A 22,351-nucleotide genomic window follows, 5' to 3' on the forward strand; every position below is an offset into this window, starting at 1 on the left:
TCTTCACGACCCTTGGGAGAGACAGAGAATCTGAGCCCCAGAGACGAGGTACGCAGCCTCGGTGGAGTCTGTCCTCGATCTCCGTCCATTGTCCCCGGGTACTAGTGATCCCCAGGCGGCACGGTGGAGGCAGTTGCAGGGTGTCTGGCAGAAGCCCGGAGTCTAACCCACTCCGGCCAGCCTGGCGCTCCAGGGGGCCAGGGCGGGCGGAGAGCTAGGCGGCGGGAGGCGGCGGCGAGGGGAGCCGGTGGGCGGGGGCGCTGACGTCAGACCCGGGCCCGGGCGCCGGCGGCCGCTCCCCCGCCACATCCTGGTGGCCGCGCTCGCAGCCGGGCCGGGCCGTACGCCGCGCAGCCGGGCAGCCTCGCGCGCAGCCACCGGGGAGCGGGCGGGGGCCATGCGGCGGCCTTGAGCGCGCCGGGCCGGCGCCGAAGAGCGCGCGCGGCGGGCGGGTGGCCGAGCCGGCGAGGAGTCCGCGCGCGGCGGCAGAGCATGGAGCTGAGCCTGGAGAGCCTGGGGGGCCTGCACGGCGTGGCCCACGCGCAGGCGGGAGAGCTGCTAAGCCCGAGCCACGCGCGCTCGGCAGCGGCTCAGCACCGCGGCCTGGTGGCGCCCGGGCGCCCCGGCCTAGTGGCCGGCATGGCGAGCCTGCTGGACGGCGGCGGCGGCGGCGGCGGTGGGGGCGCCGGGGGCGCGGGCGGCTCGAGCGGCGCGGGCGGCGGCGCTGACTTCCGCGGGGAGCTGGCGGGCCCACTGCACCCGGCAATGGGTATGGCCTGCGAGGCTCCGGGCCTGGGCGGCACCTACACGACGCTCACGCCGCTGCAGCACCTGCCCCCGCTCGCAGCCGTGGCGGACAAGTTCCACCAGCATGCGGCGGCCGCAGCTGTAGCCGGAGCGCACGGCGGCCACCCCCATTCGCACCCGCACCCGGCCGCCGCGCCGCCCCCGCCGCCCCCGCCGCAGCGCCTGGCGGCCAGCGTGAGCGGCAGCTTCACCCTCATGCGCGACGAGCGCGCAGCGCTCGCCTCCGTGGGCCACCTCTACGGGCCCTATGGCAAGGAGCTGCCCGCCATGGGGTCGCCGCTGTCGCCGCTGCCCAATGCACTGCCGCCCGCGCTGCACGGCGCCCCGCAGCCCCCGCCGCCGCCGCCACCCCCGCCGCTGGCCGCCTACGGCGCGCCGGGCCACCTGGCCGGGGACAAACTGCTGCCGCCCGCCGCCTTCGAGCCGCACGCCGCGCTGCTGGGTCGCGCGGAGGACGCGCTGGCCCGCGGGCTGTCCGGAGGCGGCGGCAGCGGCGGCGGCGCAGGCGGCGGGAGCACCGCGGGGCTGCTGGCGCCGCTGGGCGGGCTGGCGGCGGCTGGAGCGCACGGGTCTCACGCGGGTGGCGGCGGCCCGGCCGCGGGCGGCGGTGGCCCCGGGGCGGGCGCGGCGGCGGAGGAGATCAACACCAAGGAGGTGGCGCAGCGCATCACGGCGGAGCTGAAGCGCTACAGCATCCCGCAGGCCATCTTCGCGCAGCGCATCCTGTGCCGCTCGCAGGGCACGCTCTCCGACCTGCTGCGCAACCCCAAGCCCTGGAGCAAGCTCAAATCGGGCCGTGAGACCTTCCGCAGGATGTGGAAGTGGCTGCAGGAGCCCGAGTTCCAGCGCATGTCGGCGCTGCGCCTGGCAGGTAGGAGCTCCGCGCACCGCCCGACCCTAGGGGTCCTGCTTCGGGGGGCTCCCTAGCACTAGGCAGTGCGTCGGCGGAGAGCCCCGGCCCCCTCCCCATTCGGTGGCCTGGCACTCGCCGCCCGCTAGGGACCCCCTTGCAGGAGGTGAGAGCGCGATCTTCGCCCCTGCCCGTCTGTACCGTCACCGAAAGGGGGGGAAGGACTGTGCCGCCGTCCCTCCCCTACGGGAGTCTACACTCCCGCTCAGTCCCTCCAGGAACTGGGAGTGGGGTCTCTGGGTCCCTTCAGACTGCTGGAGGATCCGCAAGTTGCCAGCAGGGTCCTCATTGTGTGCGATGTGTATGTGTCTGTGTGTGGCGGGTAGGGGGTGTGACCCAGACGTGCCGCCGCTCTCAGCTCGGAGTGCCACCCCCTCCCCCCGAACGGCCCCTCGCTGCGCCTCCCGCTCCGAGGGCAGAGTGTAGGAACCGTACACCGAACACCGGCGCCTCCGCAGCCAGAGCCGGGCCCGCGCTCAGCCCCCGGCCCCAGCGCGCGCTTCTTTGTAGCTGGGCCTCGGCGATCGATAGCCCCCTCCCCCCTCCGGCCGCTGGCAAAGGTCACTCGAGAACGGGCGGGGGAGGGGCGGCCCCGGGGACCCGCGGCCCGGAGGCCTTCACACCCCAGCCGCCCCGCTGCCCTCCCCGCGCGGTTGCTCCCGCCTCTCTTTTCCATTTTGTGTTTCTCTCATTTCTACTCTCTGTCGGGGCAAACTGGTATCTATTTCTTTGCTCGATCTACGTTTTCTTCCCTGTCTCATTCTTCCTCCTCCTCTCTGTCCTGCTCCCTCTCTACCTCTCTCTGCCTCCTCATCTTACTCCCACTGATGCTCATTGACCCCCTTCTCCCTCCCAGCTTACAAGAGGAGGGTCCACACCTGCCCCTAGCCAGCCCAGGACCCCTTCTGCTGAGTGGGGGGGGGGAATGCAGGAGAGCCCCCACTCTCACCATGGTGGCCTGGCTTGGGTGGGGGGGTCTTTTCCTGGCCACTCTGGGGAGGGACTGAAGCCGCCCCAGCCATGGGGACAATAGCAGCCCCAGGCACCTGATCGATCGCTTCTGTGCACAGGGGCGAGTGGGGCTGGTTGGAGCTGGCTAACTCAACCAGCAGACCCTGGAGCAGGGAGGATGGGAGGGAGCAGGGGCCGTGTCTGCAGCCTTCTGCTGTGAAGACTGGGGTGCCAGTGGTGGGTGGAGAGGGGTCCGTGTTATTTGCTTCCCTCCCCTAGGCAACCTGGACAACCTGGGGGCCCTGCACCTACATGGGTGCCTCAGTTTCCCCTCTGCAGAGCGAGGTGATTGAGCCTCCGATAGGCTTCCTTCATCCTCCACGTTGGGGAATAAATCCTCCTTTCATGTGGCAGGTGACCAAGTGCGTGGGGAGGTTGCCATGAAATGTTAGAAATGGTGTCAGGAACCTGGATGGTCTTGTTTGAGGACAGGATCCACTCTGTCCTGCCCCACCCCCCTCGTGACACATGCAGTGACACAGGTATGTTCACAGGAGACACTCAAGCACACCAATGCACAGTCATGGCCTGCCGTGTGTGCGTGATGCAGGTGACATTAGGGAGCAGGCCAAAGGCAGAGTTCTGACACCACACATGCTAAGCGGCCCTTGTCGAATGGGGTCACTGGTGAGGTCTGACTTACCGCCACTCTCGCCACCTTTGGCCTCCACCCCAGCGCATGTATTTCGGGGACATTGTGTCTGACACACGTGTACGCAAAAGACACACACCAGTTTCCTTTTTTTTTTATTCCACTGTCACAGCATGTAAGAAACAGAACCCATTTGTGGCATTCGAATGGCACATTTCCGGGCCATCCAAGAGATTGATCAGGGCATCGTAGAACGGCAAACCTCAGGGGAGAAGTCCCCATAGGGGTTCTGCTGTGGGAGAGCAGCGCCAGGCGGGCAGGGCAGGGGGGCAGGAACTAAGGCCGAGCTTGCATCCCGGCCGGCCCTCCCTGACTTCTGTGGCAGCAGAGAGCCTCCTCGCCTCTTTGAGCCTCGGTTTCCCCATCTGGACTGGGACTCAGAATAGCGACCGTCTGGGGGCCCCTAGGGGAAATGCAGGGGATGAGACAGGGCCTGGCACAGGCTCAGATCCAGGGGACACTGAACCGCAACACCGGCCTGTTGCCGTTGTTTCCCCAGGCCCCTGCCCACTCTGTGACCCTGCCGCCCGCCTGGTCCGCGCACCGGGCCCTGGGCACCTGCCGCTCCTTGGGCGCGCTCAGGACCGCGTCCAGAGCGCGGGGCTGGGCTTAGAATGTTAGAGGTGGCTGGGCCGTGGGGTAATTATGAGCCGACCGGCCGAGAGGCCTTTAGTTCCGGTCGCTGCGCAAATGAAAAGCGGTTAAGTGGCGGCAAATCGCAGCGGTTAGGGGGAGGCGGCCTGACTCGTTCCTCCCCCACGCGCCGCCCGGCACGCGACAGCCTAAGGCGCCTCCAGGCCGCCGACCCGCACAGTCCGACCCCGGCAGGCCGCACTCACCGCCCTTCCTCCTCCCCAGTCCCCATCCTGAGCCCAGCGAAAGCCGCCCGCCATCCCCGGACCGACTGGCAGCTCCGCGCCCCAGGCCCGCCCCCGCGCGCTTGCGGGCCTCTGTCTCCGGCCTCGCTTCTTGGCCCAGCAGCTGTGGGCGTCCCGTCGGGGTGTCCTCCCCACCGCCCTGGACCAGGAGGCGGTAAGGACGGAAAAAGACACACGCAGAGACAGGCAGAAAGACACAGAGGTAGGTAGGGAGAGACAGAGTGGCAAAAACAAAGTGAGAAAGGCAAAGACACAAAGAGGCAGAAAAGGAGACGGGAAGCTGGAGGTGAGGGCTCCCAGCGGCCGCTCTCCAGCTGGGGTCACTCGTCTGGAACCTGACGGCTCCCAGTTCCTCCACCTCTCTCCCTCCCCAGGAATGAGGGACCGTTTAAGCCAGCTCAGATCATGAACCCACTTTACAGACCACCGAGCCAGGGCTGAAAGGGACGCACTTGCCGAAGCCGCACAGCAGGGAGACGTGGAGCCGGCAGTCCTCTGGCGTTGAGGACTGAAGGGGGATTTCTTTCTTTTGAAGCACCCAAGAAATCTGGCCAGGTAGACCTCAGGGTTCCCCACTCCGTTGCTCCCAGACCTGTCTGTTCTTTGTGACTCAGTTTACCCATCTGTAAAATGTGTGCACTGGGGGAGACAGACTCTGGGTCTGAATTCTGAGATTCTGGGGACGGCCCATCCTGCGAGGCCCCAACCCCACTGCCCTGGGGGTCTCACCCTGCTCCACCCCCAGGGTCCTTAGAGTCCCAGCTTCCCAGCCGCCACCTCTTCGAAGCCCTCCCTTCGAAGACTCCGTCTCAAACGGTAATTACGGGAGAGGGGCTGGGGGAGGGGCTGACGGACTCCTCTGCGGGGGCGGGGTGGTCGATGAATTCGAATTACCGGCTCTAATTCATCACCGCCACCTGGTCGATAACTTCGGCCGTCTTCAAATATTGTTTAAATTGCAACTCCGGAGGAAAAGTATTTTTTGTAACTGATCAGAAAATATATATAAAATATCAGATGGTGGCGATTGAAGGAAGGATCCCCTCCTCCTGGCTCACTAGTGAGCCGGGAACCCAGAATCCCTGAAGGATGAGGGAGACAGCTGGTGGGGGAAACTGAGGCAGGGAGGGAGCCGTTTCTGGAGCTGAAGGGGGGTGGGCACAGTGAGGGCAGTGACCGGTGGCTGGGAGTCTGGGGGGGACGGTGATGGAAGGGGAAAAGACACACCAACTGCCCCTCCCCCCAGACTAGGACAGGCCTGTCCCCCACCCATCCTGTATCCACCATCAGGTGTTGAAAAGCTGGCGGGGAGGTGGGGTGGAGGCTTTCCTAGACTGAAGAGACTCAACTCAGAGGTCTACTCTGGGAGGACCACTACCCGTCCCCCATAAATTCTCTGCCCACCCCCCCCCCAAAGGCCAATGGACCTTCTGTAAAACTTGACCTTGAACCAACCACAAGGGCCCACACCCCTTACAGACCCTTTAGGAAAGACATCCCAGCTGAGAACTGGCCTCACCTGGGTTCTATGACTAACTCATCCTGGGCAAGGGTCTGAGTCTCAGTTTCCTCATCTGAGAAATGGACAGAATCAAGTGCCACCTCCGAGGTGCTTGTTGAGGTTTTTCTTATCAACCTGTTCCCCACCAAACCACCAGAACCCCTGAGGACACATTCACAGAACATGCACCCTGAGGCCACATTGTTTACTCACCCTCACCTGCTCACACCCACATCTCCTCGTCTGTAGGGAAGACCCGGGTAGCCACCGGCAGCCTGTGCTTCGTGGAATCCACAGAGAGTGGGCAGGGGAGCTGAAGGGGGTCTGGGACCCAGTGGGGACACTGCGGACCTCCCCCCTGAGAAACAAGGAGTAGGGGGAGACTGTCTGGTGCTGTGGGTACCAGAGCCTTGTGGGTCTGGGTACAATGCCCAGGGGCCCTCACACCAGCCCCCCATTCTAGAACACAAGCCCCAAGTGGGATGGTGCCAGCTCCCTGCCCAGGTTCCATGATTCTGGCTGTCAGATGGGGAGGGGGCTGTCTGGGGTGCCCAGAGCCCTCCCTCTCCCCTAGGAATAAGGGACTGTTTAAGCCAGTTCAGATAATGAGCCCACTTTACAGACCACCAAGGCTGAAAGGGACGCACTTGCCGAGGCCTCACAAGCAGGGAGATGTGGAGCCAGCAGTAAGCAGGGCTTGAGAGGCTCAGGCTCCTATCCCACTCAGGGCCCAGCAGAGACAAAGGCTGGGAGGGGAGCTCAGCAGACTGAGGCCAGGACTAGGAGGAAGGCTCTCCAGGTTACATCCAGGTCCAGCTTACAAACACTTGGGTGATGCTTGGGCTAGGAGGGACGGCCTGCACTTTCCTCCTGATACAGAGTTGGACAGACTCCTGTGCCCACGGGAGCCCCCCCAGGGACCACCAAAGACCCTCGAGGGGGGAGGGGGTGGAGGTCGAGTCCCAGTGTCCCCCTGCTGCACACAGAGCCACCTGCTTCTGCTCCTCCTGGCTGCCGGCCCTCAGGGGGAATTTGGGGCACTGAATGTCCCGCTTCCCTGGACCCCAGGTCGGAGAACTCCTTCTTGCCTGAGAGACTGGACGGTCACCCCCACGTGGCAGAGAAGCACACAGAGGTACTGGAGCTGTGCTTTGGCTTCTTTATTCTGAAGTCTCCTTAGCTGAAAATCGTAGGGCTCACCAAGACGTGGCCATTTTCCCTCGCCTCCCCCGACCCCCGACGCCCCGCCCCCTATCAGTTATCACCACTCTAGTCGGAGCAACCCACCTCTGGCCGCCGCCTCCTCCACTCTGGTCTCCAGGCTCCACCCCCTCCCCTGGAGTCCTCTCCGCAGCTGGAGGGGGCTCACCATTCCTCTTCTTAAAAAACCATGCCTGGTTGCTCCCCAGATCCCAGAAGTGGCGGCAACTTTCTGTTCTGCCTCAGGGCGGGTGGAAACACCAAGGACAAAGGCTGGGAGGCGGGAAGCCAGAGCTGCTGTAAGGATGGAGGCCGGGCCCCTAAGGCTGGAGTCTTTGTGTGTAGCAGCGAGCTCGGCTTAACCAGGGCAGCTCAGGCTGGTTTGAATCAAGTTTTTAATTAAATATGGCCCTTGATCAATAAGGAAGGCTGTGCTCCTAGGGGAGGGGAAAAGCTGGTCTGGAGCCAGGACCAGCCTGGGAGACCCATCTGACTTTGGGGTGTCCTGGGGCACCTGCGGCCTCAGTTTCCCCTCGGCCAAATAGGTGTGGATGTGAGTGGGGCCGGTATGTGGATGGGGCCAGAATGTGGGTGGGGTCAGGATGAGGGTGGGGCAGGGTCCCTCCTGCCGCCGTCGTCTTGCCGTAAGGACTGATGTGGGAGTGGGCGAGGGGCTTAGACCTAAAGAATCACACGCACAAAGCCACAGAGTGGCAGAAGGAAACAGACCAGTAGGGCGTCCACGACTGGCGCGGGCCGCCGGAGAGAAAGGACGGAAGTGTAGACGTGCCCGGGACGCAGTGTAGACGCGCATGGGGAACTCATGCGGAGATGCAAAGGAACGGGGATGTGAGGGTAGGTCCTCACGGGACACAAGTAGGCGCCCACGTCCACGCTAGGACAAGAGAGCGCAGTCTCCGGCTCAAGTCGGGTCTGGCGATCGGAGGCAGCACCGGGCGCTGGGGGTGTGGGGAAGAACCCGCTTCTCTCTCCGGAAACTGCTGCGAGCGGCCAGGAATTATTCCTGGACCCCCAGCTGGGCCGCCTGACCATTTCTCCACACCCGCTTCCAGGCAATTGCTGTCCGACCTTACTCCCTAGTGCTGGGGGGTTGGGAGAAGGTCGCGTCCGCGAGCGGTGACGGGGTGGGCAATTGGGGGCCTGGTGGGGTTAGAGCAGTGTTCATGCTTCTCTACGAAGCCGAGCGCATCCGCGCGCGCCCTGGGGAGGATGTCAGTACCTTGGTTCCCACTGCCCCAGGCCGCCGCCGTCCTGCAGTGCCGGCCAAGCCCCCGAGTGCAAAACCCGGGCCGCCGCGTTCCGCCGTTCTGTCCCCGGCGGACGTAGAATCTCCCAAACCCGAAAGGATCTAGCGTGTACCTGCCTTCCACAGCTCGGCGGGAGGTGGACGCTCGCGGCCCAGTGTAAGGAGACCGGAACACTAGCACTGCACACCCGCGGCGTCCCAGCAGGGTCACCGGCGGCGCTCGCATCCCACCACTGGGGTGGGGGGCGCGGTGAACCACATCTCACCCAGCGGTAGCCGTATCTGGGTTCGCCTCCCTCCCGGCCCAACCCAGGGCAGCGTCTGACTTGGCGCGCTCCACTGTGCGCTCGCTTGGAACGTCGGGTCGCTGCGCCTGGAACGCAAACGGTTCAGCGCGGGGGCACACGGGGCGCTCCCAGAGAGGCAGGCACGGGCCGGCGGCAGCTCAGGCCCGTGACCGTGGACGAGGCGTGTCCTCTGAGCACTTCCGTTTCCCCAAATGGAGACTAGAATCCGCAGTCGGCTGGAGCACAAAGCGGATAAAGAAAAAAGCTCCTGTGCGCTGGGGAACCTCGACAAAGACCCTGCTCGCTCCCTCCGCCAAAAATGCTGTTTTGTATTTTTTTTTTTTCCCAAACAGCGGACCCATTCGCCAAGTCCTCCTTTCTATAAATTCCAGTCTCTATTTCTCCTTCTAAAGAGAAGTGACACTTAATCCAGCACCCCTAATGAAAGTTTTCTTTTTCCTCTTTTAAAAAAAATACCACCGAAAGACCACCCACCCCCACTCCCCCGCAGTTCTCCTGTGCTTCTGCTTCCTGCCACGGAACATCCACATCAGGAAAGAGAGCGCCTCGGGGCCCTTTTGCCAGCTGTGTAATATTCTCTTTGGCCGTTCCCTCCTTTCTTCAACCACCTCCCCGCCCGGTGGACAGCTGGGAGGTTTCAGGTGGTTTGCGGTCGGCCCCAGGCCGCAGCGCGCACGTGCACCGCCACCATTTCGCTTGTGAGTTTATCTGTGGCCGAGTTTCCCAATCACCGAGATGCTGGCTTCCCCTACCCCTCCCTTTTCTGCGCTTCCCCCCACCCCTCCCTTTTGTGCGCTGGCCTCTCTACGCTTTTTCTTATCACCGGTTCCTTTCCTGTCATCTTTTTCAAATCCATTTCCAACTGCTGGCCGCTGTGACTGTTAACAGTTTTTTTCTTTTTTTTTAAATAAAAGCTCTGTGTGCACACTGATGCGGTTTGCCGCCCCCCCCAACCCTCCCCCTTAGTGCCTGAATGGGGAGGGGGTTAGAGGCGTGAGAGTTGCCCCTGGACACCCCAGCGTCCCCCACCACAGGCGTTGCAACCACCAGATGGAGCCCCCCCTTACCCCCCCTCCCACCAGGGGCAGCCCAGAGTCCAGTGGAAATGCTCATTTCTCTGATAAGTCTTTGAAAGGCTCAGAACTAATTTGAAAATGCGGCCATTAAAATCCCATCAGGGGAAGGAAAGGGGGAGGGATCGAGGGAGGGAGGGAGGGAGGCTGGGCGACAGCCAAGGTGGTTCAGATGCTGGGAGATGGGAGGTGTGGACCTGGCGGGCAGGGGAGGAGAGGACGGAAGGAGCGGGTGTGGAGAGCCGAGATGCAGCAGAGACAGAGGGGGCTGTTGAGGCTTCCAGAGGGTCCTCGGTTTCCCTGGAGATGACTCTGCCCCCCATCCATGAGAACCTCTTACTGGGGACTGCAGGGATGCAGGGTGTGGATAAAGAGGATGGAGTTATGAATGTGCTTAGCTCCCCTCCTAGTGGCTCACCGTGTGACCTTGGGCAAGTCACTCACTGTCTGTGGCCAGGGGAGGCCAGCGGGGGATGCTGAAGGCAGACAGCCCAGTGGGGACAAGCCACCAGGTGGGTGTATCAATGTGCCCCACATCTGGGGCTGGGCAGCTGGTGGCCCGGGCGAGATGTGTCGCCAAGGAAACCAGTCATCATCCCAGCCGGAGACTTGGCTCCGTATTGAATTGTCTGCTCCAAGAAGCTGAGCTGAACTCAGAAGGTGGCCGGAGGGAGGGGACAGCGAATCCAGCTCCTGCTCCCACACCCCAACCTGTGCCCAGGTAGATGGACACTGTGGGGTACAGGCTTACGGGGCCAGGGGGGCAGGGGGCAGACAAGAGCAACTCTTTGGGGACCTTGAACACAGCACAGAGTGTAACACAGGGACTGAGACAACGCTCCTGGGTCGCTGAATTTGGGGGCCACCGTCTGGCTGTTGTCCTATCCTGTCAAACCCAGCCTTTCTTGGGGGGTGTCACCCTCCTAGTGTGACCCTGGCTTCTGCATTGTCTCCCTGGGCTTCACTATGCCTCTCCCCTGTTGTCCCCAGAGGTCATGCTCGGCCTCCTATTTCACCCTCCATGCCCAGATCTGTTCCCACCAAGCCAGCCTCAGGTCTTCCCCTACAAATAGCCCACCCACACCTGCCTCCACCCCCGCTGCACATCGGGGCAGCCATGGGTCTCCCTGTATCTCTGATTGTTTGGCTGGCATGTCGTCACATCATATCGCGGTTCCGTCAGGCGGAGGCTGCATCCATCTTACTCGTTGCTTTCCCCAGCAAAGCTATCCAAACAGCACACACAGTAGGCGCTTGATAGGTGTGTGGAGAAAGAGCTAGTGAAGGGAGGAATGAGGGCTGCAGGCCCACTCTGGCCTGCGTTTGGACTGCTGTATGGTGGGACCCCCACCTCCATGGACGGATGGGGACATCAGGACCAGGGTCGTAAACCACGGATTGTATGCGAAGGGCCACTTGGCCTCCGGAGACTGCTGACCGGGAAGGAGAGGGTGGCGGTGGTGGGGGGCAGCTGGCAATCCCAGGACAAGAGCAGACAAGAACCGCCCTAGGGTGGCCCATCCCGCATTCAGACCCCATGGGCTCAGGGCCACCCACACTGGCTGTCACACCCAGAAGTCACATTATGCCCTTGACTCTTCACACAGCACCCTCCATCTGATGTCCACGCTGTGTCCCCTACACCCCCCAGGCCAGCTGCAAGCCCAGGTCACGCTGAGGTCTGCTGGCCCCTGGGTCTTCCCCTACCGCCCACTGACCAACCACATCCTCTGAGCCTTCCCACACTGTCCCTCCCATCCACCCATCACACCCACGGCTCTGCCTACCATCATAGGTCACTTGCTGTCACTCACACTTGGGGTCTGCTCTGCATGGACACCCCCCCCCCCCAGTGCAGCAAAGCGCACTGCACACACCACATCCCCCTCAAACCTCTGTCCACCTGGTCAGGCCCTGTGCATCTTCACACAGGCACACCCAACAGACAGGGACAGACAGCCCACGTGGTCAGCTGGCTGGGCTAGGGATGGCCCCGGACAGGCATAGCGGGGCCACTCATTCTCCAGGTCACCCTGGTGGACCACAGCAGGCCTCTGGAGGAGGAAATGGAAGGAGGAGGGAGAAGATGAGGGAGGAAGATGCTGAGGAACCTGAAGGGGAGGGGGAGACTGGCGGGAGAAGGGGAAGGCAGGGAGGAGAGAAGGAGAGGGGGTGTCTGGGGAGAAGGAGGGGGAAGGCGGCAGGTGTGGGTCAGACCGGAGCTAACAGGTGAAACCCCAGCTCCCTGCAGTGGGGGCCTGGTTCTCACCATCCACTGAGGGGGGTGACTGAATCCAGGGCCCCAGCTTCTCCCTGGCTGACTGCGGACAGGGCGCTCCTGGGGTCCCACTGCCTTACCCGGCCCTCCAGGGCTCCCTGTGCAGGTCTCCCTGTGCAGGGTCTTCCAGTCTGGGCTGGTCCCCCACCACCCACAGTGGGAGGGGCGTCAGTCAGTGGACAGACACAGCCGGCCCACAGCCTCCTGTGGATCCACTCTGTGCTGGACATCAGAGGGCTCCCAGGGAAGGGAATTGGGGCTCTGCTGAGGGTGAGGGGAAGAGTTTCCTGGGGCAAGGGCCACAGAGGCTGGGCCTTAAGGGATGTGTAGGAGTTGTTTGGCTGAGGCAGCCCTACTCCGAACCTTGGCCTCTCCATCTCTCCCTTCTCCAGGAAGATTCCTGGGAAGGTGCTGAGGCTTGAGGCATGTCCTGAGGTGGGGAGGCACTTCACAGCTGCACTGCAAATGGGGGCTGGAACCTAGCCCCTCCCCCGCACCCCCAGATAGGAGCTGAGAGTCTCAGCTCAGTGCCATTACCCTATTCAGGACTTTCCCAGCTAAACCCGTTTGCAGAGCCTGGCAAGGCAGGGCTTATGACTAAGACCATTTTCCATGTGAGGAAACAGGCTCAGAGGTGGGCACCTGGCAGTAACCCACGGGCTCCTGGAGGTGAGCAACTTCCTAGAACGGCAGGAGGGACAGAGGTGCTGTGGGAGCAAGCCTCAGAGGGTCTGAAATGAAGGGGAACTTGAGGGTGACCCCCACTCAGTTCCCCTTGCCATCGCCGCCCGGATGCGGCCCAGCCTGGCTGACCCTGCTCCCCGGAGCCCCGCCCTGTGCTGGGGCGGAGACCATTGCCTCCTGCCGGTCACAGCGGGAAACTCGGGCCGGACGGACAGAAAAGCCCACCCTTAGCCCGTGAGGGGCGCCCTAGGAGCGAGCTAATTTGGAAAGGGGCCTCTTTTGTATCCCCTTGGATCTCCTCCAGGACTCCCAGGAGCCAGCCCCAGAGCCCCCTCATCCCTGGACTCCAAAATGACTGACAGCAACGAGGTGGGGACCCTGGATGCTCTAAGATCATGGAATCTGGCTCCGAGTATCAGATTCTCCGTCCCTGAGGTCATGGAGGGCGGAGAGGAGAGAAAGTTGGAGCCAGAACCCTCATTCCCTGAGAGAATGGTAAATGCTGTCAGGGGAAAAGGAAGAAAAAAGCTGAGCAGGGAGAGTTTGCAGAATTAAATTGGAGAGGGGGGTCAGGATGGTCCTCGCAGGTGAGAGGAGAGCTTTGAGGGAAGACAAGAAAGAGACGAGGGAGCCATGCGGAAACGTGGGGAAGAGCAATGCAGGCAGAGGTGGCAGCCAGTTGCAAAGGCCTGAGGTTGGACTGTGCCAGGGGTGAAACCAGTGTGGTTGCGAGGCTGTGAGCTGAGTCGGGGCAGCAGGAGGACATGAGAACAGAGAGACGGTGGGGATAAGGGGCTGAATGAGGTGGAGGGGGTGGATAGCTGATAGCACACTGAAAAATGTTTGAAGGAGGCAGAGGGTCCCAGTTTTGCAGCTGAGACTGAAGCTGGCCTTGTAAAGGAACGGACTCCCCCGGGGTCCCAGAGAGACAACCCCCCCCCCCAAATCCCACAAGCCAGCCCAGCTGGCTCCTCCTGTGCTGTCATGGCAACCATGGTTAGTGGTGTGGGCCTGAGTCTGGAGCCCCCCCTGCCCCCCCACCGCAAGCTGGGAAGCCCTGGTAAGGGGACTGGGCTATGTACTCCCTGTGTTAGTCACATACAAAGGTGAGCCCTATGATGGGGTTTGATGGTACAAGTGAGGATACTGGAGGAGACAGTTGTGGAGGTGATAAAATGGATGGTGTTAGGAGTGCAGGTGGAGGAAATGATGAGAGCAGAGGTGGTGTTGATGGGGTGATGGAGGTAGACTGTGGATGGAGGTGGTGGTGTTATAGGTGGCGGTAATGGTGGAGGAGGAGGTGATGCTGGTAGAATTACTGGTGGAGCCGGAGGTGATGCTGGTAGAATTGGTGAAGGTGGAAGTAATGGAGGTGATGATGGTAGATGGACACCATGGTGGTGGAGATGAGGTGAGGGCAGAAGAGGCAGCGATGGTGGAAGCGATGCAGGTGGAGGAGATGGTGATGGTGGAGGTGACAGAAACAGAGGTGATGGAGGGCATGATGAGGTATAAGCGACTCTGATGGAGGAGGAAGAAATGGAGGTGGAAGAGTCCCAGGGGGAGCAGGTGATGGTGGAGGGGATGGCGGAGGAGGCTTTGTAGGCACTCCACAGTGGTGATCCCCAGGGGAGATCATTGTGGGAGAGGTGGCCCTACAAGTGGCAGGGCAGCGTCTGGGGGCCGTGGGTAAGGAGGCCCCAGGCTGCCCCACCCGGCGGTCTGTCTTCCCCAGGGCTACTTCCTGGTCAGTCCTCTCACAGCCTCTGTTTTCACTTCTATGAAAGGGGCCCATTTCCTGTCCTCTCCTCCTCCTGGGGCTACCTCCAGGGACTGCAGCGGTTTGGGGGCTGGACTGGGGTGATCCTGAGTCCTGGAAGGGATACTGGTGGGCGGAGGAGGCCGCTCTGGGCCGCCTCCCCCACCCGCACTGACACCCCCGCGGGGCCAGGGGCCTCCAGGCCGGCGCCGCTGGGGGCTGTGGGGGATGAAGCGGTGACAAAAGCTGCTCGCGGTAAACAGCTCCGACTGGAGCCCGGATCGATCTGGGCTGTGAGGAGCTGTAATTAGATTGAACGCCCGGGAAGGGCGGGGGGGGGGGGGGGGGGGGGGGGGGAGCGGAGCCTCTTTTTGCTGTGATCGACAAAATGCGAAGTTTTTTCACGACTCTGCTGTGGCTGGCCCCTCCCCCAGCCTCTGCCTCTGAGGCCCCCACTGGCTCTGGATTGGAGAAGAGGGAGGTAGGTGAGGAAGAGGTGACCCCCTCCCATCTGCCAGTCAACCCTGGCTCCTGTCCTGTCCCTGCCAGGACTTGCTGGGTGACTGGGGAAGTGGCTTACCTTCTCTGAGTAAGAAAGAATATCCTTGCCTTATGGAATTATCTTAAGGATAATAAAAAAAGCACATGGAAGGCCCTGGACATGTAAAGCTCTTGCAGGCTTTCTGAAAAGTGTTTGTCTCTCTGCCCTTCCTATAAATGCATGTTGAATTTGTGAGAACAATTCTGAGTGAGTGAATGAAAGCATGAGTGAATGAATGAATTGAAGGTCACAACAGGTGGCAAGAATGTAAAGGCCTGGACTGAGTTTTGACTCTTCCCTGGTGTTGCTGCCTGAGATCCAGCCTTTCCTTAAAAGGATGGAGATGTGGCCTCCTCTTGTGAACTTCACAAGCTGGCCAGTTCCAAGGAGATGAGAGGTCAAGGTGGTTCCTGGTGCTTCCTTTCCGTGTTTCTTTCTTTTAAAATTAATACTTATGTTTAATTGAAGGATAATTGCTTTACAATATTGCATTGGTTTCTGCCATACAGCAACATGAATCAGCCATAGATATGCATATGTCCCCTCCCTCCTGAACCTCTCTCCCATCAAAGTTTCTTTATGCAGATAAAACGAACAAATGTTCCCTCTCCCCACTTTGTATACAAAATGCTCCCCACTTTGTATACAAAAAACAATGTACAAAATGTACATTGTTCATCTCCTAGGTTTTACCTCATACAGTACTAGGATTGCTGTCTCCTTTCTTGTACAGCTGTTTGTTCTTCCAGGAATTTATGGTTGCCTATCCCAAACTCTCCCACATCCTTCAACAAAATGCAAAACTAACACCTGTTAGGACATCTCCCCTTTCTGCTTCTGTTGGTGCACCAGCTCTGATCTGGGGCTGACCTCATGTCCTTGACGCCTTTGTCCTGCTTTCAGGGTCTCCCTTCTTCAAATGGGATACCTCTTTTCCTTTCTTCTAGGTTGAATCACATTTCCTGAATCCCACATCTTCCTTTTTTAAAATTTACTTCCTCATGTTGATGAACCATGCCCTCTAATAGCTTTCTGAGAAAAGAGTGCACAAAAGTCAACTTTTGGAGACCTTGAATGTCTGACTATATCTTTAGTCTACCTTCATGCTTGAGTTTGACTGGGCACACAATTCTAGCTGAATATAGATTTTGCTCAGAATTTTGAAGGCATTGTTCCACTGGCTCCTAGCTTTTGAGAAGCCTAAAGCCACTCTGATTCTTAGTTCTCCAAATGGCAGGTGGCTTTCCTCTCTGGGAGCATTTATCTTCTTTTCACCCTGGGTCCCTGACATTTCACAAGGGTGAGCCTCAGGGAGTCTTTCTTCATTCATTGAGCTGAGCATTTCATGAGCTCTTTTAAACTGAATTCTCATGTCTTCCAACCGCTTCTCAGGTGGTGCAGTGGTAAAAAAAAATCTGCCTACCAATGCAGGAGACACAGGAGATGTGGAGAATCCCATGGACAGAGGAGCCTGGCGGGCTACAGTCCCTGGGGTCATAAAGAGTTAGACATGACTGAGCACGCACACACACACACACACACACACACACACACACATATTATTCTAATCATATTGATATAATTTGTTTGGGCTTCCCTTTCTCTAGTTTTGGATGGCTTCTTGCTCAAATGACAAACCTGCACATTCATCCTCAAACTTTGTTATCATCTTTCCCTCATTTTCCATCTGCATCCACTTGTATTTCCAGGGATATTTGCTTTATGTTCCAATTCTTCTTCTTCTTCTTTTTTTTTTTTTTTTAACTTTTTGGCCATGCCACATGGCTTGTGGAATCTTAGTTCCCCAACCAGGGAATGAACCCGGGCCCTTGGTGGTGAAAGCAGAGTCCTAAACACTGGACTGCCAGGGAAGTTCCTATGTCTCAATTCTTACATTGACTTTATTCCTGCTATAATATACTTAAATTCTAAGAGCATTGTCTGCCCCTTCCATGGTCCTTTCTATTGAACAGCATCCGGTTCTTGTTTCATGGATACAGTATTCTCTTACCCCTCCCAGAATCTGACTTCTAATTGCACCCGTCTTATCTGTTTCTTCTGAGAGCATCAGCCCCCAGTCCTCCTCCCATTTTTCTCACTTTCTCTCTCTTTCCTTCATTAGAGGCTTTTTCTGAAAAGTCCAGTAACCTCTGCCTGCCACTCTTATTTAATTATGAAACCTGAAACAGCCAATTAGAAGCACTGTGTGTTCCAGGTCAGAAGAAGCCAGAGAAGGAGAAGGAAGTAGTGCATCAGTTCAAACAGAGGGGGGGAGCTTGGGGGGGAGAGGGGGAGCTGTCATCACTGAGAAATGAGCCACAGCACAGGGGACATTCATTTATTTTTTACGGACGTGTGTGGACATTGATCTGGCATGTCATCTGGTTCAGACTGTTCTGGAACCAAAAAAAGCCAGCTTGGTATGCGGTCCCAGCAGGCCACTAGGGCTGGCAGCAGAGATCTGCTAGTACAGCCCGTGCCACCAGCCACTCTGGGGGTGACGGAGTCGCTGGGGCAAGTGGTTCGTGGGAAGGCAGGATGGGGTGGTGTCCACCACCCACTGGCCCTGACTGGTGTGTGGACAAGGAATTGAGACCCTGATGGGAGTTTTTGCTGATGTCGCCAGTCCCCAGGTGGAGGTAGCCAGCTTTAGCTGGTGAAGATCATGTTTTCCACCCACTGGCCCCACAGCATTGAGGAGAGGGGCCCGCTTTGAAGCTGGTGCAGGGGGGAGCATGACCATAGTCTCCACCCTAGCTCTACCACTCTGAGATGCTGCCACTTCTCCTTTGCAAGCTTCCACCCACCACAGGGGGCTTCCCAAGTGGCTCAGTGGTAAAGAATCTGCCTGCAATGCAGGAGATACAGGAAAACATGAGTTCCATCCCTGGGTCGGGAAGATCCCCTGAAGAAGGAAATGGAAAGCCAGTCCAGTATTCTTGTCTGGAGAATCCCATGGACAGAGGAACCTGGAGGGCTACAGTCCATAGTGTCGAGAAGAGCTGGACACGACTGAAGTGACTTAGCACACAAGCACTGACCATAGGGCGCCCTCCTATGCCTTCCCCATCATCTGGGCCACCTGGCTCTGGCAGAGGGAGGGTTGGTCTTGCAATTCCCCCTCTCCAGAAGTTCCCTGGGGGACCTGAGGGATGCCAGGCCTTGGTCTCAGCCTGCTGGTGGAAGGAGGCCAGAGTAGGGGCTCAGAGATCAGAATGAGACCAAGTGGATGACCATGTTAGCTGGATTCTGGATCCCTAAGCTGATCAGGCTTCAGGTCACCAGGGAAGGAGGCTTGGATTGTCACCCGTCTTCTGAGAACCTAGTTGCCCCATCATTCCAGCGGGATGTTCCTGGAGTTTGTGATCCCACCCACCCAATACACACACACCCAGCAAAGAGGTACTAATTAACCAGTTCTTTCACTCAGATCTACACTGAGCCAAATAACTCACATGTAGAAATTCCGGGTCATTTTCCCCAACATCCCCCAGGTGTGGGCTGCAGGAGGGAGGGCAGAAAGCCACCAACATTAGTTGTACTCTTGAGGTCAGGATTCTTGGGTGGTGAGGGGCAGTTTGGGGACATGAGGCTGGGAGGGGGTCAGAATGCAGAAAGGGTATGGGAGGGCGTGACGACCCGTGCCTGTGGAAGTGTGCTCACACTATGTCCCCTTCTTTGTCTCCCCTACCCCCCCATCTGCCTCCTTTGTCTGTTTCCCGCCCACGACTGTCTGCCCCCCCTTTCCTTCCATTACTGGTGGTCTCTATCGACCTACCACCTTCTTGCTGCCTCCTTCTCTCTGTGTCCCCTTGTCTTTTTGGCCCTGTCCCCGTGTCGTCTCTCCATCTCGCGTTTCCCGCATTTCTGTGTTTCCTGATGTCTCGGTGCTCCGGGACACGTGGCCTGTCTTCTCCCGTCCGGCCGCGCGGTGGCGCCGCGTCCCTCTCGCCCGCCCGCCCGCCCGCGCTCGCCCGCAGCCTGCAAGCGGAAGGAGCAGGAGCAGCAGAAAGAGCGCGCGCTGCAGCCCAAAAAGCAGCGCCTGGTGTTCACCGACCTGCAGCGGCGCACTCTCATCGCCATCTTCAAGGAGAACAAGCGGCCCTCTAAGGAGATGCAGGTCACCATCTCGCAGCAGCTCGGCCTGGAGCTCAACACCGTCAGCAATTTCTTCATGAACGCGCGGCGCCGCTGCATGAACCGCTGGGCCGAGGAGCCCGGAGCTGCCCCCGGGGGCCCCGCCGGCGCTGCCGCCACCTTCACTAAGGCCTGAGGCGCCCCGGCTGCGCGCCCTCCCAGCCTCCACGGCCCGGGCGCTGCCTGCCCCCGAACCCACGTCCCCCCCACTCCCACCCTGCCGGCTCGGAGACCCGCCCCAGGGCGCACCTGGAGGGGCTGCCGTCCGGGCCCCAACACCCAGGGAAGGGACGCAGCACACCCCCAGCCCAAGTGCACAAAAAGGGTCCCCCCTCCCTCCGTCCCCATCCCCTTCAGGCCAAAGGAAGCCCTCCACCCCACCCCACCCCGAGAGGGAAAGGGGTGACAGAAAGGAGCGCCCCGGCTCCCTTCAATTCAGGACGCCCGGGGGGCCTCGAGGAAAACCAGGGCTCACGTGTCGTCCCGAAAGCGGGTCAAGAAGCACATACTAGAAACAGAAACCGGGTAATTTCAAAAAGGAATTTAAAGAATAGCCACTCCTTCGCCAGCTCCCGCCCGCAGGAGGGAGGCAGGAAGGCTTCGTCTCCAGCGGTGCCCCACGGACCCTCCACCAGAACTCAGCTCTTCCGAAGTCGCCAAAGCCCACGTGGAGCTGGATGCTCACGCCGCCCCCTCCCCCCACCAAGACCACCCCCGGTCCGCCGGCAGAACTGCCCCCATAGCCAAGAACCCAGCCGCCCCTCCCGACGGCCAGGGTTCCTTGTGCCAAGAATTGCCTGCCTTAACGTCTGGGGAGGGGCCTGCCTGCAGCCGCTACCGGTGAGTTCCCATCCCCACCCAGTCCCGGACCGGAAGGGACGGCAGCTCAAACAAGCGGGTAATTCCAGAGGCCTCTGTCCCAGCATCCCTCTGTCCGGGATGCACTTTACCGCTACGCACCTTGATGAATGATGCGGGGAGAAACAGGCCCCAGGCAGCGGAAGAAAACACCCAGATTCCACAGAGATGCGGGCCCCGGGAGGGCAGGGGCGCACCTGAGCTCCTGAGAGCTGGGGTCGCGGCTCCACCCTCGGCTCGGAATCTTCTGGAACCCGCCCCACCTGCCAGCGCTCCGGGCTGCGGCGCTGGGCCTGCAAGGGCGCACCTGTGCTCCTGCCTTTTCTCCAAAGAGAGAAAGAAGAGGATGAACAAGGTGGAATCTGCTTGCTCTGATTTTTGCCAAAAGAAAAAAAAAAAAAAAAAAAAGACAAAGGGGAAGGAAGGGTCAGAAACGAAGATAAGCACGCCCCCTCCCCACTCCCCCCTCCTCCAGGTGACCTCCAGGATTGGCCGGCAGCTGGATCCCAAGAGCCTGCTCCCCGCGCCCCCCCCCCTCCCCGAGCCGGGGGTTCAAGAGCCGGAGGCTAGAAGGAGCCTCTTCCCCCACCCCAAACGCGGCTGACCCCGCCGCCTCCCAGGGAGGTGGCCACCCCCTCCCACCTTTGAGAATGCAAGAGACACTTCTAGTGAAATGCCCCTCCCCCTCCCCAGGTAAATGCTACCTCACTCAAATGCTCATGTCTGTGATTGGAAAAATCACGCCTGATACCAAAGATTTTCCCTCCCGAGGACTTGTGCTGGATGCTAAGATTCCCTCACCCAGGTAGCAGGTGTGAGCGAGGGTCTGCCTTGGGGCCCCGCTCTCCAGGTGCGCCCCCCACCCCCGTCCCCCACCAGAGAGAGCAGAGAGAGATAGAGAGACAAAGAGAGAGAGAGAAGAGAATGAGAGAGAGAGCGGGAGGGAGAGAGGGAGAGGGTGGCGAGGTCGATGAGTGCCTTTTTCTTGAACCAAAGACATGTGTGATGTTCTCTCGTCCTTATCGACTCGCTGTTCTCCCCGCTTTTCAAGCAAGCAACCGGATCTGAGTGATGCTTCTAGAACCTTTGGGTGTTGGGGCAGAGTCCTGAGAGTCCCCGTTTCCCGCTTGGCAACAAACTCTCCCCGCCCCCCCCCCCCCACACACACACACATACACACTCCTGTGCGCACGCCACTCACCGAGCTGGGGGCTGGGGTCTGGGTGGGCTCAGCTTCTCCCTCCATCCACTAGGGGCACCTGGACCCCACTGGCTAGAGCACCTGCTAGCAGGGTTCAGGGCTTCTCTGCAGGTTAAGTCACTTGCTGGTCCTGCATTCACGACCCAAAGGTCAGAGGCCAGGGCCTGGGTCTTTCCCCTGCTGGACACTTAGGAATTGACCTGGGGCCCTTCTGGGGATCAATCCCTTAAGCTTCACTGACTCTGGTCACAGATACGTCCCTCTCAAACACCCTATGACATGTGCACACTTGTGCTTCGGCACACACACCATTTCCCTCCTGACACCACCCCCCCGACCTGGTCAGGCCCCCTCCCCCAGTCCCCCCCTCCGCTCGACCCAATTACCCAGCCGGTTGTCACACACCAAAGACCATTCTCCACCCAGGGAATGACACTTCCAGCACAGCTCCTTCGAGCCTTTGACAATTTTCTCTGAAATACCTCAAGATATTTAATGTATAGTTTATGTGATTAAAAAAAATCCTTAGCTAGTTTTTGGAATACGTGACTTGAAGCTTTATACCGTTAAATTATAATTTTGCAGACGATGGTATGTCGTTTCTTTGGTGAGTTCCGTGGGAGACGCGGTGAATGTCAGGGGCGGTCAGAGGCGAAGGGCCGAGGGAGCGTGAGCGAGAGAGTCCAGGAGAGCGCGAGGAAGGACCAGCGGCGTTTACAGATTTCTTATTTCAATGAGTCCTTTAGGAAAGAGAGAGAGAGAGAGAGAGAGCGGGGTACCTTTCTGTTCTCTGGCGTGTTCTGTTTCTTGTTTTTTGGAGTCATGTCTTATTAGACTATTTATTATTCTATGTGTTCTGTGTTCAAATGTAATTTAAGGAAAAAAAGGAAGAAAAGTGAAAAAAAGACGCAATGGAATTTGATTTGATGCATGACTAATGTACTTTTTCTTGAAGATGATGTACTGGGCGGAAGGGTGGGGGGTGGGGCGGGGCCACGCGGGGGCTGAGCCCCAGGATTCTGCGTCGCATCTTGTGTTTCATGCCCCAGGGGGCGCTGTTCGGTGCTCCATGGCGCTGCTCTATGCTACTTTCTCCCTTTCCAAGGATCTGTGTCCAGCCGGCGGCGCATGGACGTGCCTCAGGTGGAGAAGGCAGGCGACAGGCACTCAACCTGCACGCCCACGTCTCCACCTCCTGGCGCCGAGTCCCTCCGGATTCTGGTCCTGGGGCGCCAGTGAGCGTCACTGCCACCTTGGGTCCCCCACTTCCCCGCCCCTGGGGCCGG

General features: G+C 59.6%; 1 protein-coding gene across 1 annotated transcript; it reads left to right on the plus strand.

Moving 5' to 3' along the window:
* Positions 1 to 492: 492 nt before the first annotated feature.
* ONECUT3 (one cut homeobox 3) lies at positions 493 to 19,142 on the plus strand. The gene is made up of 2 exons (XM_043910657.1): positions 493 to 1,678; positions 18,850 to 19,142. Exons 1-2 carry the CDS (start codon positions 493 to 495, stop codon positions 19,140 to 19,142), a joined length of 1,479 nt encoding a protein of 492 aa, XP_043766592.1.
* The last annotated feature ends 3,209 nt before the right edge of the window (positions 19,143 to 22,351 follow it).

Source organism: Cervus elaphus, chromosome 9 (assembly GCF_910594005.1).
Source record: "Cervus elaphus chromosome 9, mCerEla1.1, whole genome shotgun sequence".
NCBI lineage: Eukaryota > Metazoa > Chordata > Mammalia > Artiodactyla > Cervidae > Cervus > Cervus elaphus.